A 13,838-nucleotide genomic window follows, 5' to 3' on the forward strand; every position below is an offset into this window, starting at 1 on the left:
TTGAAAGTTGCTAAGAGACTAGATCTTAAATGTTCTCACCACGAAAAAGAAATGATAATTTCGTGACATAATGAAGGTATTATCTAACACTACGGTGGTAATCATATTGCAATATATAAGTGTACCAAATCAACACACTGTATAACTTAAACTTATACAATGTTGTATGTCAATTATACCTCAATAAGAAAATGTTTGGAACTAAAGGAAAATAAAAACACAGAAGATACTTGGTACATAGTAACTGGTACCTTCTTACTGTTGTTATTATTCTTTTGCTTAGTGTTAATTTTAGTTTTATCTATGTGTTGCTTCCAGTTACCATGAAACCAGTAAATGTATACATTTTTTCATTGATTCCTTACTGTGAGCACTGGTTGAAGACCAATTCTCACTCTATAATTCACAATGAACATTTTAATTTTAGACGAGGAGAGCTATACGGCATTACAGTCAGAGTAGTTTATCATACTGATTTGATTCCATAATTTCCCTCTTTAACTTTCCTTTCCTTTTCCTTCCAAAATAAGGCCCCACTATGCTTGAAGTTCTAGGAGCATAGAAGAAGAGAGATAAGGCTGCTACCAATCTGCCTATCACAATAATTAAATTTAACTGCAGAGTTAGATTCGAAACCTATGGCTCCTAAGACCATCTTTGGTTGCCCCTTATTATTCCTCACTAAAATTAAACCATATTTATTTATTTGATTATTTATGTATCCATTCATGTATGTTAATAGTTATAATCCCACCTACCTTCAAAAGACATCTGAGGAGTGATCTTATGATCAAAGCCAACGTACAATTATCATAGGGTAAAGGAGAAAAAACAAGTAGTAAGCAACTCGGGGACATTCTACTCTACTGGCATCTTTCTTTTCTCTCCATTTCTTCCATCTTTTTTTCTTTTATTGCTCCTTGTTCTACCTCTTTTCTTTAACCCCTGCCAATAACGCCTCGAGTCTGCCAACACCTTCACTTAGGTAAGGAGGCGGTACTCCAGCTGAAGAGACTGCAGCACAGCCAAGGTGGATTCTCAGAACTGCCTTTCAGTGGTAAATTATTTAGAGAAAGATGAAGTAAGAAGCCTGGGGTGAAACTGAAGAAGGCAGCCTTTAAAAGGCAGAAGGTGCAATAGCTAGCATTATATAAATTAGAATTTAATCCCACTGCAACAAAACAATGGAGATAACTCAAAGTTTCCTGAAATGGGATTCTGACCTGTAACGGTTTTCTAATTTCAGTGTACAAGTTAGAAGTAGGGTTAAACATTTTCTGTAGTAACTGCTTATAATTAAAGTATACATATTATTCTCTCCTCCCCCCTCATCCCTCCTCTCTCTCATCCCAGAATAAATCAATAAGAGTCACCTGCCTTGGATTCCTGAAGACACTCACCTGTATTAGAATTAAGATCATCAGGCTCTGATTCCGTCCCATTTTGGCTTCCATTTCCCTGAAGAGTGTTCATAGCCATAAGCTTCATCTTCTGCAGCTTCATCGCCTCAGCCATTGCTGCAGCTGTTATTCCTAAAACCAGAACCATCCCTTTTAAAACAAGGACCATTTCTTAATGTAATTGAAAGCTGGATACATTTCATAACAGGCCTATGCTGCACAGCACAAGCCGAAAGTAAACCCAAGTCTAATTTTTGAATAATATTCTTTAACAAAGTAATTTTCAACTTCTGTAATTACTTCATCTTACAGACAGTTTGAAAATCTAAAAAACATTGAACATGAGTCTGATCCCCAATTCAAGACACAGAGAAAACAAAGAATAATATGAAAATTGCTTAAGAAATTCCAAAACTCTTACTAATGTGTTCTGCTGTCTGTTAAGAGCTACTGACCGTTGCTTTAGACAGAACTCAGCAGGTACTAAATTCCGTCTAAAACAACATTGTCAGAGGAAGCACTCTGAAACGCTAGAAGGAAATGCTTTCTAGTTAATATTCTTGTTGGCACCTCTGCTAAAGGATGGACTGTCTTCCCTGTGAGAGTCACCTTAGGTGGGGGAGAAAAAGACTTCAGGTAGTCTTTCTGCCCTTTTACCGTCCTCGTCCTTATATACTGAGGGACCAAATAAATAAAAACATGGCATGCCACCTCTGAAAGTATGCCAGCCCCTGAAGTATAATTACATTATTTTGTATTAACATAAGGCAATTATTTTTTTAACTCCAGATAATGGTGCAAAGAGGTAGGAATAACCACCCCCCACCCGCCAAAAAAAAGTGACTGCTTAAGTTTGAAATTCTTTCTTCTAGGAAGTCTATATCAGGCGGTATCATAAAAAATATATAAGGAAACAAGTACTAAAAATAGAACAATTCATACTCCAGCAATGCCCTCCAAAAAGTCTAGTAAATTCAACTTAATTATTTTTAGACAGTGTTGAAACCTCTAACCATCTGTTAGTGCACTGGTGCCATGGGCCAAAATGAAAAAAAAATTCTGGCAGATTTAAAATAGTATTTTAGAATTCAGTGAAATCCATTCTCCCGTGCAAATGCAAATCAAGGAAAAGAAGGCATATACTGTTTGTTGTAAAAAGAAAACATAACTGCCATTATTAGAAGAATCTGATTCTAAGGGGTAGGGTGAATCCTTATCAAAAGTGTAAGGGGAAGTAAGTACAGCCTAGAACATCTAACTGTGTATGTTTGGGAGAATCACTAAAGTTCTATTTTGCTACTCTGTACTCTTTACAATGCATGGAAAACTCAAAATGAAGCAAACTTTTCACCACACTAGCTTGCCTATGAATCATGGCAAAGAAAGACTCAAAGAAAATTGCTTTAGTCTCTGAATTGATGATATACATTTGTACATTTTCTAGATGGTCCCAGAGATTTTCTTTCCATATTTATTGAATTCAAATCCTCCAAATGACCTGTCCAGCATCCAAGGGTAACTCGGGGCAGAAAGTATGATGGCAATGATTTAAACAAAGGGACCCTGCTTAGGACTGCCAGGGCTGAGCGCCTTATAAGCAAAAATATATCAGGATCGTATGGTAGTTCTATCCCTAATTATGATCTCACTCATTAAGTAGTAGATAATAACAACAACAAACAAACACATAGAGACAGAGATTGGATTGGTGGTTACCAGAGGGGAAGGGGGGAGGGAGGAGGGTGAAAGGGATAATTAGGCACATGTGTGTGGTGATGGATTGTCATTAGTATTTGGGTGGTGAACATGAGAACATGATGTAATCCATGCAGAAATAGAAGTATAATGATGTATACCTGAAATTTATACAATGTTATAAACCAATGTTACCGCAATAAACAAACAAAAAAATAAATTAAAAAAAAATAAAAGAAGAAAACAAAAAAGTATATCAGGAAAAGTTTCCAGAATTTATATCAGCTCCTCTGACTACCAGTTCAGAACTGGATCCTGACTATGATAATTATTGAATTACTAGTTGTTTCATTATTGATAGTGTAAATAGTAGATTTTTGTGAACAATAAATGGATTCTTACTCTGTGAAAAATAAAAGTCAACAAAATATCTTATAGACAAGAAATTCCATGTAAAATGTATGTCTCATACAATGACACTAAGAGAATTAATGAACAAGAGTCCCATCAGATTTTTAATTCATAGAAAAGATGGTAAGTTCCAATATCTATGCATTCTTTCAAGTAAACGCTATCTGCATGATATCATTGAGGAAAAAGTCAGTGAGCAAATATAGAAACTAATATTAAGGTAGTGAAGAATCATAGTATAATAGCACTACAAAGATATTTGGGGGCCATCTAGTTCAATCTCTTCATTTTGAAGATGAAGAAACAGTTTCACAGTGACCTGTCATAGGTCAGTTATTTAGGGGAAGATATGGAGCAAAATCCAAGTTTCCCAATGAGACTTAGATGTGTTTGTTAAAATACCAAAGTAGTTCAAACAAGAGTTAATGAAAATCTCTAAAGGGACATGATCCCCTTATCACGTACAGTCTCATATTGTTAGTTGTCCTTCTATATCTCCTTAAATCTGATTCAAGGTTTAGAGGCCTAGACACTAACTCATATATTTTGTATCATCTCATGGTCCCTATTGCAGTGACTTTAAACTTATGAAACATTAAATCCTATTTGTTCAGTCTTTAGTACACACTTAAATATCTATGTCTTCAGTAAAACCACAATCAAGCAAATGGAAAGCAGTGGAAAAGATGTTATGGTTTATTTGACTGTCAATTAGCAATTTATCCTTTTATTCAACTGTTCAGTTAAATTCTTAACCTCAAGATGCCTCTCAGTGTAACGCTGATGGATTTAAAAAAGCAAATCATCTCCTGGCACCAAGTTCTCAAAATGCAGCCCTGGAATAGCACATAAAAAGAGCAAGCTGATTTAGAAGCTGCTAAGTTAATTTTTACTTGGGAACCGGAATTTCAGCTTGCATCAGACAAGTAGAAAATGGTAAGTTTAATGAGAAGGAAAAGATGCCTTTAAAAGTGAAGGTGCTACAATTATAGGAAAATAACTACCTAAACATAGCTAGACATATAAAAGTTGTCTTTTTCAGTCACTGAATCTGAAAATCATAACTTTTACATTATGTTCAAATTACATATATTTAACTGATTGAAATAGATTTGGGAAGGCAAAGACAGTGTTATTGGGAAAGCATTCACCTTTTGCACTTTCTGATATTTGAGTATTTACTTCTGTAATCTCAGCACCTTCCATTCTTGTTCACCTAATTTTATGATTTGACTCAATGTCTAGTCACTACAATTATTGACCAAGTCATAATGTACAGCCCTTATGGTAATTTACACTTACTTCCTAATCTAAAGTAAACATAACAATATTCAAATGCCCAACATATCATAATTTTATGTGTGTGCATATGTGTGTGATAGACTATTATTGTTAGCAAGTATTGTCAAATTCATAAAAGAACCCTCAACTAAATTGGAGTTGGGAAGGCCCGTAAGGGGAGCTCTCATGCCCTATCATACATCCTCAGTTACTCCAAACAGGAAAAGACCTACCCTTGCATCTCTGACAGGAAGGTGTTTACTACTTTACTAGTCAGCAGGAGGAAGGAAGATTTCTCTCCCCATCTGGCAACAGCCCAGTCAATGAAAGAGTGTAGCACCCCAACCAATGGAAAGCCTCTACACTTTGGACTCCCAGTTTTCCCCAATGGACTTTTTGTTTATTACGGCCCCTCCCAACTCCCCCTTTTTCCCTATAAAAGCAAGCTCCTCTCCTCTGTTCTCTAGATATCCCTATGGTCCGCCATAGCCTGTATATCCCGAATTGCAATTCTTTTGGTTGTTCCCAAATAAATTCATTTTGCAGGTAAAACAATTGGCCAATTTACTTTTTAAGTTGACAGTATACAAGCATAGAGTGGTGAGAAAAGTTCTTAAGAGTTGCAAGAACTTTAATGAATATCTAAACCAACCCCTCCATTTTAGAAATGAAAAACTGAGTCCCAGAGAGAAGTGAGGGGCTTAATATAACACAGCCAGTCAATGATAGGGCTAGGATGAGAACTCATGTCTCCTGACTTTTACTGCAGGTGCTTTGTCGACTAATTCCCACCTTCTTAATCTTGATTTTAATTTCTTTAAAACTCTCTAAAACGGGCCTGCAGAGATGCATCATATGTCACTGACCAGAACAATGGAGAAATTGCATCATACAACTTCCCAAGGCTTCAGTTTATTCATATGCAAAATGAAGGAGTTGAACTAAATGGTCTTTACACTCCTTTATGAAGCAATAATTCTGACCAGATTTACTTCGTCCTATATAGTCTTCCCAAACTCCTGTGATTTTGCATTACCCATGCATGGCCTAAAGCAATATTTTTCTTGCACTCCTTTCTCACTAGTAAACAAGCATTAGACTTACAACTTTATAGTCCTCAAACTAGACGTGCAGGGAGAAAAATCCATAGCTTGTAGTAAAATTTACAAGTAAAAAAATAAAAAAAATTAGTGAATTTGGGTTCTCAACAGTGATCTGAACAAAAATTAAGGCAATTTTATAGTTTCCTAATTGGTTATACTGCCCATCCTTTCACATTAATTTGAAAGCTTTTTCTGCCAAACTGTGAACAAGTAAATTAACAAAAGGAGAACTGTGAGTAATCAAATCTTGAGGTTTACAATTAATTAAATGAAATGGCGAGTCAGTTCACTGCAATATGGTTTTATATTTTAAAAGTAACATTTAATCAAATTAACAAAGTATTGCATTAATAATATCCCTCCAAAAATGAAAAGCAGTTTAGATCTGCCACATTATTTCACTCTACCAGTCAAGTACTGTGTCTTGGCTTGTTTATTATTTGCATTCAAAGCTACTTTGGGTCAAGTATGATGTACTAAAACATGAATAATGAAACATCTGGTGGTATGAAATGTTAATGCGATATACCACATTGAATCTAGTGGAAACAGTTTTGAAATTCCCTATAAATCAACTCAGAAAATGTAAATTTTTCCAAAGAGAGGTAGTATTCAGGTTCATTCTCAGGAGATGCTTATGCTCTGAATTCTGTTATTCAGAAAAATACTTGGACTCTAAAAGATTCAGAATGCAACTAAGGGGAAAGCCATAAAGATATAAGAATACAAGAATGAAAGAGCAGAGAAGCCACATGCAAGAAGTTACTGCCACCCAAATGAAGAGCAAATATTACAATGATTCTTAGGAATCACCATTCAGGGATAGATACAAAATTAAAAATTACTCAGCTGAGCTCTATGGCTGTGGGAAAGGTTGACAAAACACAGCTATGGGAAGTTCTCAAAACAGTAGACAGCAGCTGCATTCGGCTAGACATCAACAAAGCCATCAAATGCTGTGGGGTCCAGAAATCCACTATATTGGCATGGATATTTTGCATACTTTGTTGAATTACAGATAGATACGAAAAGAGGACACACTCAATCTTTGCTGAAGTTCAATTTGTTCTACAAAAACGCAGTGAATTTGCCATTCAAAATGGAGCCAGAGATGGGAAAACAACAACCAGTAAGGGTTGGCAAGGCCAGCAGCACAGCATAGTAAAGAGTGCAACAACCAAACCAAAGGAGAAGGTTGGCTGCTGCTTTGAGCAAACTGCTGTCCTATAGCCTGAAGTGCCTAACAAAATTCCAGACCAAGCTTTATTTTCCTGTAGACTCTTCTGAAAATGCATAATAGGATTTAAAAGTTTGAAACTCTAATAATCTCTTCAAATGCTCCTATTACATCTACTGTTAAAAGATTAAAAGCAAGAGAGAAACACCATATTGAACTTGTCTTATATCAACATTTTCCAAATTGTGTTCCTTTTGACTACCTGTTCCACAAAATGTTGAAAGAGTTTGTTAAAAAAAAAAAAGAAGTGTAGGGGGTAAGGGTAAGGGAGTTCAATGACGAATTTAGGCAACACTCGGTTGAAAACAACAAAGCTTATATAGCACTTATCATATGCCAAACATTGTTCTAAGTTCTTTACATATTTACTTATTTAATATGCACAAAAACCTTAAGACAGAAGTACCATTATCATTTCCATTTTTTAGATACAGAAACTGAGTCACAGAAACTGAATAACATGTCTAATGTTATACAGCTAGTAAACCTTGAAGTTGGACTTTAAACCCAGGTACTTTGGCTCCAGGTATCTTTACTGCAGATTTTTTCAAAGCTTATAATATGCTAATATCTATTATGATATTCCAAAAGAGGCATAGAGCACACTACATTTTCTAAACTGATTGGATAATGGAACTCTTTTTCATAGAATACCTGTTAATGGCTGTAAAGACACCAATACTCCCTGGAACACAGTTTAAGAAATGTTACTCTAAATCTTTTTTTTTTTAACTTGGATGCAAGCTTAACCTCAACTACCTGGGTACAATTTTTTTTCCTGTATTTGACTTTAAGCTATATATATAGATATCAGGAATTCTCACGGTTTACATAAAGTTAACTATTCTCTTATTGAGTAATCGCCAGTTATACTTGTCTTTGGCAATATCATTTTAAATTGGAAATGCTCCAGCTTTTTAAACATAATCACTAAGAGAATTACTAATTATCTTGCTGGTACCTCTCAATAGACCATTTCTTATTTATGAAAATTTGAGCTATATGAACTCTTCTATTAGTACATACACCTTCTAGTATTGCACACCTCCCTAGGTACCTTATTTGAAAAATTTTATTGAGTGTTACTAGATGTGTCTAGATAATTTCTGAGGCCTTACTGTCCTGATCTACCAGTGGTCTATGATTTTTAAACCAGCAGTGGCATACCCAGCAAATCTATTCTAAGTTTAGGAGAGAGTGTGCATTAGATATAGATTAAGAGTGACAAAACATCTCAAATGTCTGACATTAGGACAAGAGTAGCTGTTCCCATGCCCAGTTAGCCCAGGAATACAGGAACCCAAGAAAAGTATCAGCAGCCTCCTTCTACAGACCTCCCATCCTCAAGTGCAAGATTGCTTCAAAGAGACCAGCCCACCAGATAAGATATCTACCTGCTGGTCTATGAAATATGGCCTCTTAGACCCGTATCAAATTCAATAAGCCAAAGAAAATTTTAAAAGCTAACAGTTCACATACCAAAATGAGTTTGAATACTGTTCTAGTAGTAAACTTATTTTACCTTTTTCTACTCTTATTCTCAAAGAGATTCTGGACACTTTAAAAAACATATTTGGATGTTTGCTTCAGTAGCACACATGCTAAAATTAGAACAATACAGAGAAAATTACCATGGCCCCTGTCTAAGGATAAAATGCAAATTTGTAAAGTGTTCCATATTTTTGGTTTTGGTTGCACAACAATGTGAATGTACTTAATGCCACTGAACTGTATACTAAAAGTGATTAAAACGGTAAATTTTATGCTATGTACATTTTATCACAATAAAAGAAAACATATTTGGTCAGGTCAGTGATCTCCTATAATCAAAAACTGATAACAAAGATATAAAAGAAGGAAAAGATTATTAGCTTCTAGGATACTGCCAAATTTATGGCTATTTTTCTTCCATAATTACTCAAAGGAAGTATTTAAGTTTGGGTTCAAACATGTTAACCAAAATTAATTTATATTTCAAAATATTCTTGAGTGTAGCAATGGTGCCAACAAGAATATATACAATAAAATATATAGCAACTGAACTATAACTTTAATTTATAGAAACAGAAAAGAGTCACATTCTTAGAAGAGAGCTGAAAAAAAAAAACTGATCCATTAAGTCAATTCACTTTTGTTTTGCAAATCAATAATAAGAGTAATCCATTAAAGTGAAGCCTACATTTGGATTATTTGGTATTGCTCTGCAGCAGGTATCACCAATAAATAGAAATGAGAGAGACAGAGTAATTTAGCATTAACAGTATTAATAGGAGAGAGAGAAAAACCTAGCTAAGTTCAAATATATAACGAAAATCAAGTTTGCCTTAAGATAACATTCAGATTGGAAAGTAAATTCAATTCACTAAATGCGTTTTTGAAATAGGCATTTCAGAAAATCAGAAGATGTTTAGGAAGATATACTTTAAGACTTCTCACTGAGGATATTAACATAAAAAAAGTGATCGGTGATTTCTGTGGAATTTCACATGGTTTGTTCTGTTCACTGCAGCTGCAAGACTTGTATTCCTGCTGCTTTTTGGAAAGCCGGTTCCGCCTGTGTGGAAAACCAGCAACACATTTCAACATGAGATAAAATAAAATAAAATAGATTTCGTTTAGAAAGCAAATTAAGGTGGCAAATTTCCTATCCATTTTTTCTTTTGAAATTGAATAAATAAGAAATTTAGCCTCAAATTAAAAATTTATTTTGGTCTAAAATTAAGCTGTAATGCTAACTCTGTGTATCAACTAATGAAAACTCAAATGTATTTTGAGTTTGTTAAAAGGTATCAAACTGACACTAGGAGAATATTCAACATCAATAACGAACCACCATCCAGAAAAGTAATTGGCTTCCTGAAGATCACTGACGCTCGTTGCTTTTAAGTAGCTGGTTTTCCCTTAGATATGGCATATAAGTGCCAGAGAATCAACTATGCAATCAATTCTCCACTCTTTGGATAGCAGTTCTTAAACACTGCCATGCTCTGTTGCTCCAGAGAGGTAGTACAATGGATCTTTGTTGTTTTTATTCAACATATGACATTTTGCATTCCAAATGTTTACACACTACTTGAATGAAGACCAAAAAATGCAGCAAAACATCTAGAAATGTTGATTGGTCAAAAAGATCTGCATTTTAAAGATAATATGCATATTTATGTTAATCAAAGGCATAATATATAACATCAGGAAGGACCTGAGAAAATTGCAAGGATACTGCTTGTCTAGCCCAAGTTATGATGTAAAGAATACTGTATTTGGAATCAGAAGGGCTGGATATTAAAATTGGATTTATCTATAGCTAGTTCTATGACTATCTGAGTCACTTTACCCTTTCTTAGAATCAATTTTCTTGTCTTTAAAATGAGGTTTAAGGAAGCAACCAAGATGCCCTTCAGTAGGTGAATGGATAAATAAAGTGTAGTACATCCAGACAAGGGAATATTAGTCAGTGCTAAAAAGAAGTGAGCTAGCAATTCATGAAAAGACATGGAGGAACGTTAAATGCATATTACTAAACGAAAGAAGGCAATCTGAGAAGGCTACATACTGTATGATTCCAACTATATGACATTCTGGACAAGGCAAAACTATGGAAACAATAAAAAGATCAGTGGTTACCAGGGATGGGTGGAGGGAGAGACAAATAGGCAGAGCACACCGTTTTTAGGGCAGTGAAACTACTCTGTGTGATATTATAATGATGGATATATGTCATTATATATTTGTCCGAACCCATAGAATGTACAACATCAAGAATGAACCCTAAGGTAAACTATGGACTTTGGGTGATAATGATGTGTCAGTGTAGTTTCATCCTTGGTAACAAATGTACCATTCTGCTGAGTGATAGTGATAATGGGGGAGGCTGTGCATTTGTGGAGATAGGGGGTATATAGGAAATCTCTGTACCTCCCTCTCAATTTTATAGTAAACCTAAAACTGCTCTAAAAATGTTGTCTTTAAAAAAAATTAGGTGGAATCCAATGTTAACTTTCAGAGTCTACTTGGAATATATTACTTCCAAGATACCCACCTATTAACTTATCATTTATTAATTTTATATGTTAATCATGTCTCCCTTACCTAGGCTGCAAGCTTCTTACTGGAAGAAACTATGTATTATTCTTAACTTTTGCATTTCTTGGTGCCTAACACTGTAGAGGGTACATGGCGGTGCCCAGTGAATGACAACAGAATAACCAAATGGGTGTTGTGAAGGGATGTCTCTAAGAGAAAGAAAAAGGGCTGCTTGCCCAACACTAGTAATTGTGTACGATTCTCTTGTAGTAGGTCTATTTTGCATTCTCTCCACAATCACTTTCTGCTTGACCTTCCTGCCAAGATATAACAACAAACGTGAGAAGCAGGCAAGGACAGAGATATTTCACTGAATCACTAAATGTGCCAATAGTTCTGCCTTAGTTTTACTCTTTCACCGTCTGATGGTGCCATTCTTTATCACCAGCTTATGCTCATGCTTATGCTTACTGAAGCAGTATACATCAAGCATCTGTTTTAGAAAGCAAAATAATATGTTATATTGAACATAATTAGGTGACAATTTTGCAACAGAACTTGTCTTATTCTCAATTTAAGAAGCACACGAAGTTAACCACAGGTGTATTGATGTAAATGTATGAATAAACTTACAGTCACATCTCAGAGGCTTCCATTTGTGTAATATTTAAGCAAATGTGAATGCTAATTCTTTTAAATCTAAACTTTTAGGAGATTAATTCTAAACTTCCAGAGAATAAGAGATAAGGGAGAAAGTATAAATTATGCCCACAATAATAATAAGCACCATATTTAATTACAAGTATATGTTGCTACATGCTTTGAGATATAAATATTGATAACTATGTCTGTATTAGCTATCAGACTGTATAATTACTTGAAGCTACCTGAAACAACCAACAACGACATGAGCATTTGTTATATGAGTTACAAGGGTGAGTAAATGGATATCATTAGAACCTGATTCTTGTTCTTAGATCTTCAACGGACACAAGGTATCTGGCAAGGTTATTTTTTAAAGCTTACATTACTTTGCTCATAAATTGCAATGTGATAACTCAAGACTTTTGTCACTTTTGACACTCACCAGTCTATTGCATTTTTCATAATCAAATACAATAAAAGTCTTTGGTATTGTTATTTCCATACTAAAACTACACTCTCTAAATTTCTTGGACCAGAAAAACCTGGCTGTCAGAGTGGCATAGCCAAGAATTTTTCTATATCATATGCAGTTTTACTTTAAGCAGAGCTGCCTTTCTTCTGAGAGTAGTATTATTCCCAGGATGAGCAGGGTTTAGGGAATTATGAGGTATTGACATCCAACACTAAAAAATATCTAATGGGCATGACTTTTTCCTAAAATTGCTGTGAAGAATATTATCCTCAGTTAAGACACAAAGTGACATGTTTGAACTACAGGTATCCAGTGTTTCATTATGGCCCAGTAGAATAGATAGGTGCGAAAGAGAATTCTGACTCCTATCCATCCTGCTCAAAAGTGTCATTATCTAATATATACAAGTTAGTGCTTGGGTAATAGAAAAATAATTCTAAATTAAATAATTAGGTCAGATCATTAATAGAGGAAAGATACACACATACACATATGCAAGCATGCACACACAATAAAAAGGATTCTTCATGGAGCTGAGGGCTTATGGATGATTTATAACATGGCACATTCTTTCTGATTTCCTGAATTCTGTCACAGTCATATTAACAATAAATTCAGAAAGAGATGCAAACCATTTTTCTACATGCAACCAATAGCTTGAGGTTGCTAAAGGGACACACTAACTCAAAGGGATTAAATGAAACAGGACCCATAAAGAAATTTATCTCTTTCCTAACCTTTTTTTCAGTCAGAATTCCAAATATTTTGGTAATAATATGTCTGACCTCAAAACTGCTATAGCTAGACATAAACAAACATACACAGCTAGGAGATAAATGAGGATGGAATGGCCCAGCACAGTGTTAGGAACACTACACCATCTTGATGATGAGACAAGGAACTTTATCTTTTCTGGCTTTGTGAATTTCCATGGTTGTTGTTCCTGTGAATAAGATAGTATGTTCAGAGCCAATAAAATGAGAACAGACACATCATCCCAGATTCCAGTTCACCAAATTATGTTCTGTTTATTCTCTTTCATTTCAATTGATGTGTTCCTTTTCCTTTGTTATCCTCCTAGGTCTTTGATATTGTTGGAAGGCTGTGTTTCCATAAAGACCATAGTAATTTGTAGAGACAGATTGGCATAAATCATGTGCTTTCCCAAGTCAAAGGTAAAATTTCAAGGGGATCTATACTACCATTCCTTCTGTTGGTGATCCTAGTAGAGAAGCCCCCTCAACTCTGTCAAATGAAACTCCCTCTTAATCAGTTATTACTCTCTATTTTTTTTAAGAAACACAGGATCTTAGTTTAGTTATATGTGCTATTTTTTAACAAGTGCCATGTATCTTAGGTAAGATTGATACATTTAAAAAAAATATTTGCTCTGGCTGGTTGCAATTGAATTGGGAGTCTAGAAACTTTAGAAAGTTATACATGAAATAATCAGATTATATAGATGAAACGCATTTTACTTTTTAGTGTGAATTCCTGCTACCAGCAATTTCAAACACAACTTTAATTTTCCAAAGCAGATTTTAAATAGTATTACCTCTAACTCATACATT

The 13,838-nt window shown here is 34.8% G+C and overlaps 1 protein-coding gene and 1 non-coding gene across 10 annotated transcripts in view; one reads left to right on the top strand and one right to left on the bottom strand.

The window, feature by feature from the left end:
* Positions 1-13,838, bottom strand: part of DACH2 (dachshund family transcription factor 2) — a 505,289-nt gene that overhangs the window by 153,885 nt on the left and 337,566 nt on the right. For all 9 annotated transcript variants that reach the window (XM_087427018.1, XM_087427014.1, XM_087427013.1 and 6 more), the window contains one exon: positions 1,401-1,532. In XM_087427018.1, coding sequence (XP_087283144.1) covers positions 1,401-1,532 — 132 coding nt within the window. The remainder of the gene's footprint in view (positions 1-1,400; positions 1,533-13,838) is intronic.
* Positions 8,709-8,811, top strand: LOC147911865 (U6 spliceosomal RNA). The gene has a single exon (XR_015550778.1). It is a non-coding gene; the product is annotated as a U6 spliceosomal RNA (small nuclear RNA).

The sequence above is a fragment of the Ceratotherium simum genome, chromosome X, assembly GCF_057802395.1.
Source record: "Ceratotherium simum simum isolate JZ-2026a chromosome X, ASM5780239v1, whole genome shotgun sequence".
Classification (NCBI taxonomy): Eukaryota; Metazoa; Chordata; class Mammalia; order Perissodactyla; family Rhinocerotidae; genus Ceratotherium; species Ceratotherium simum.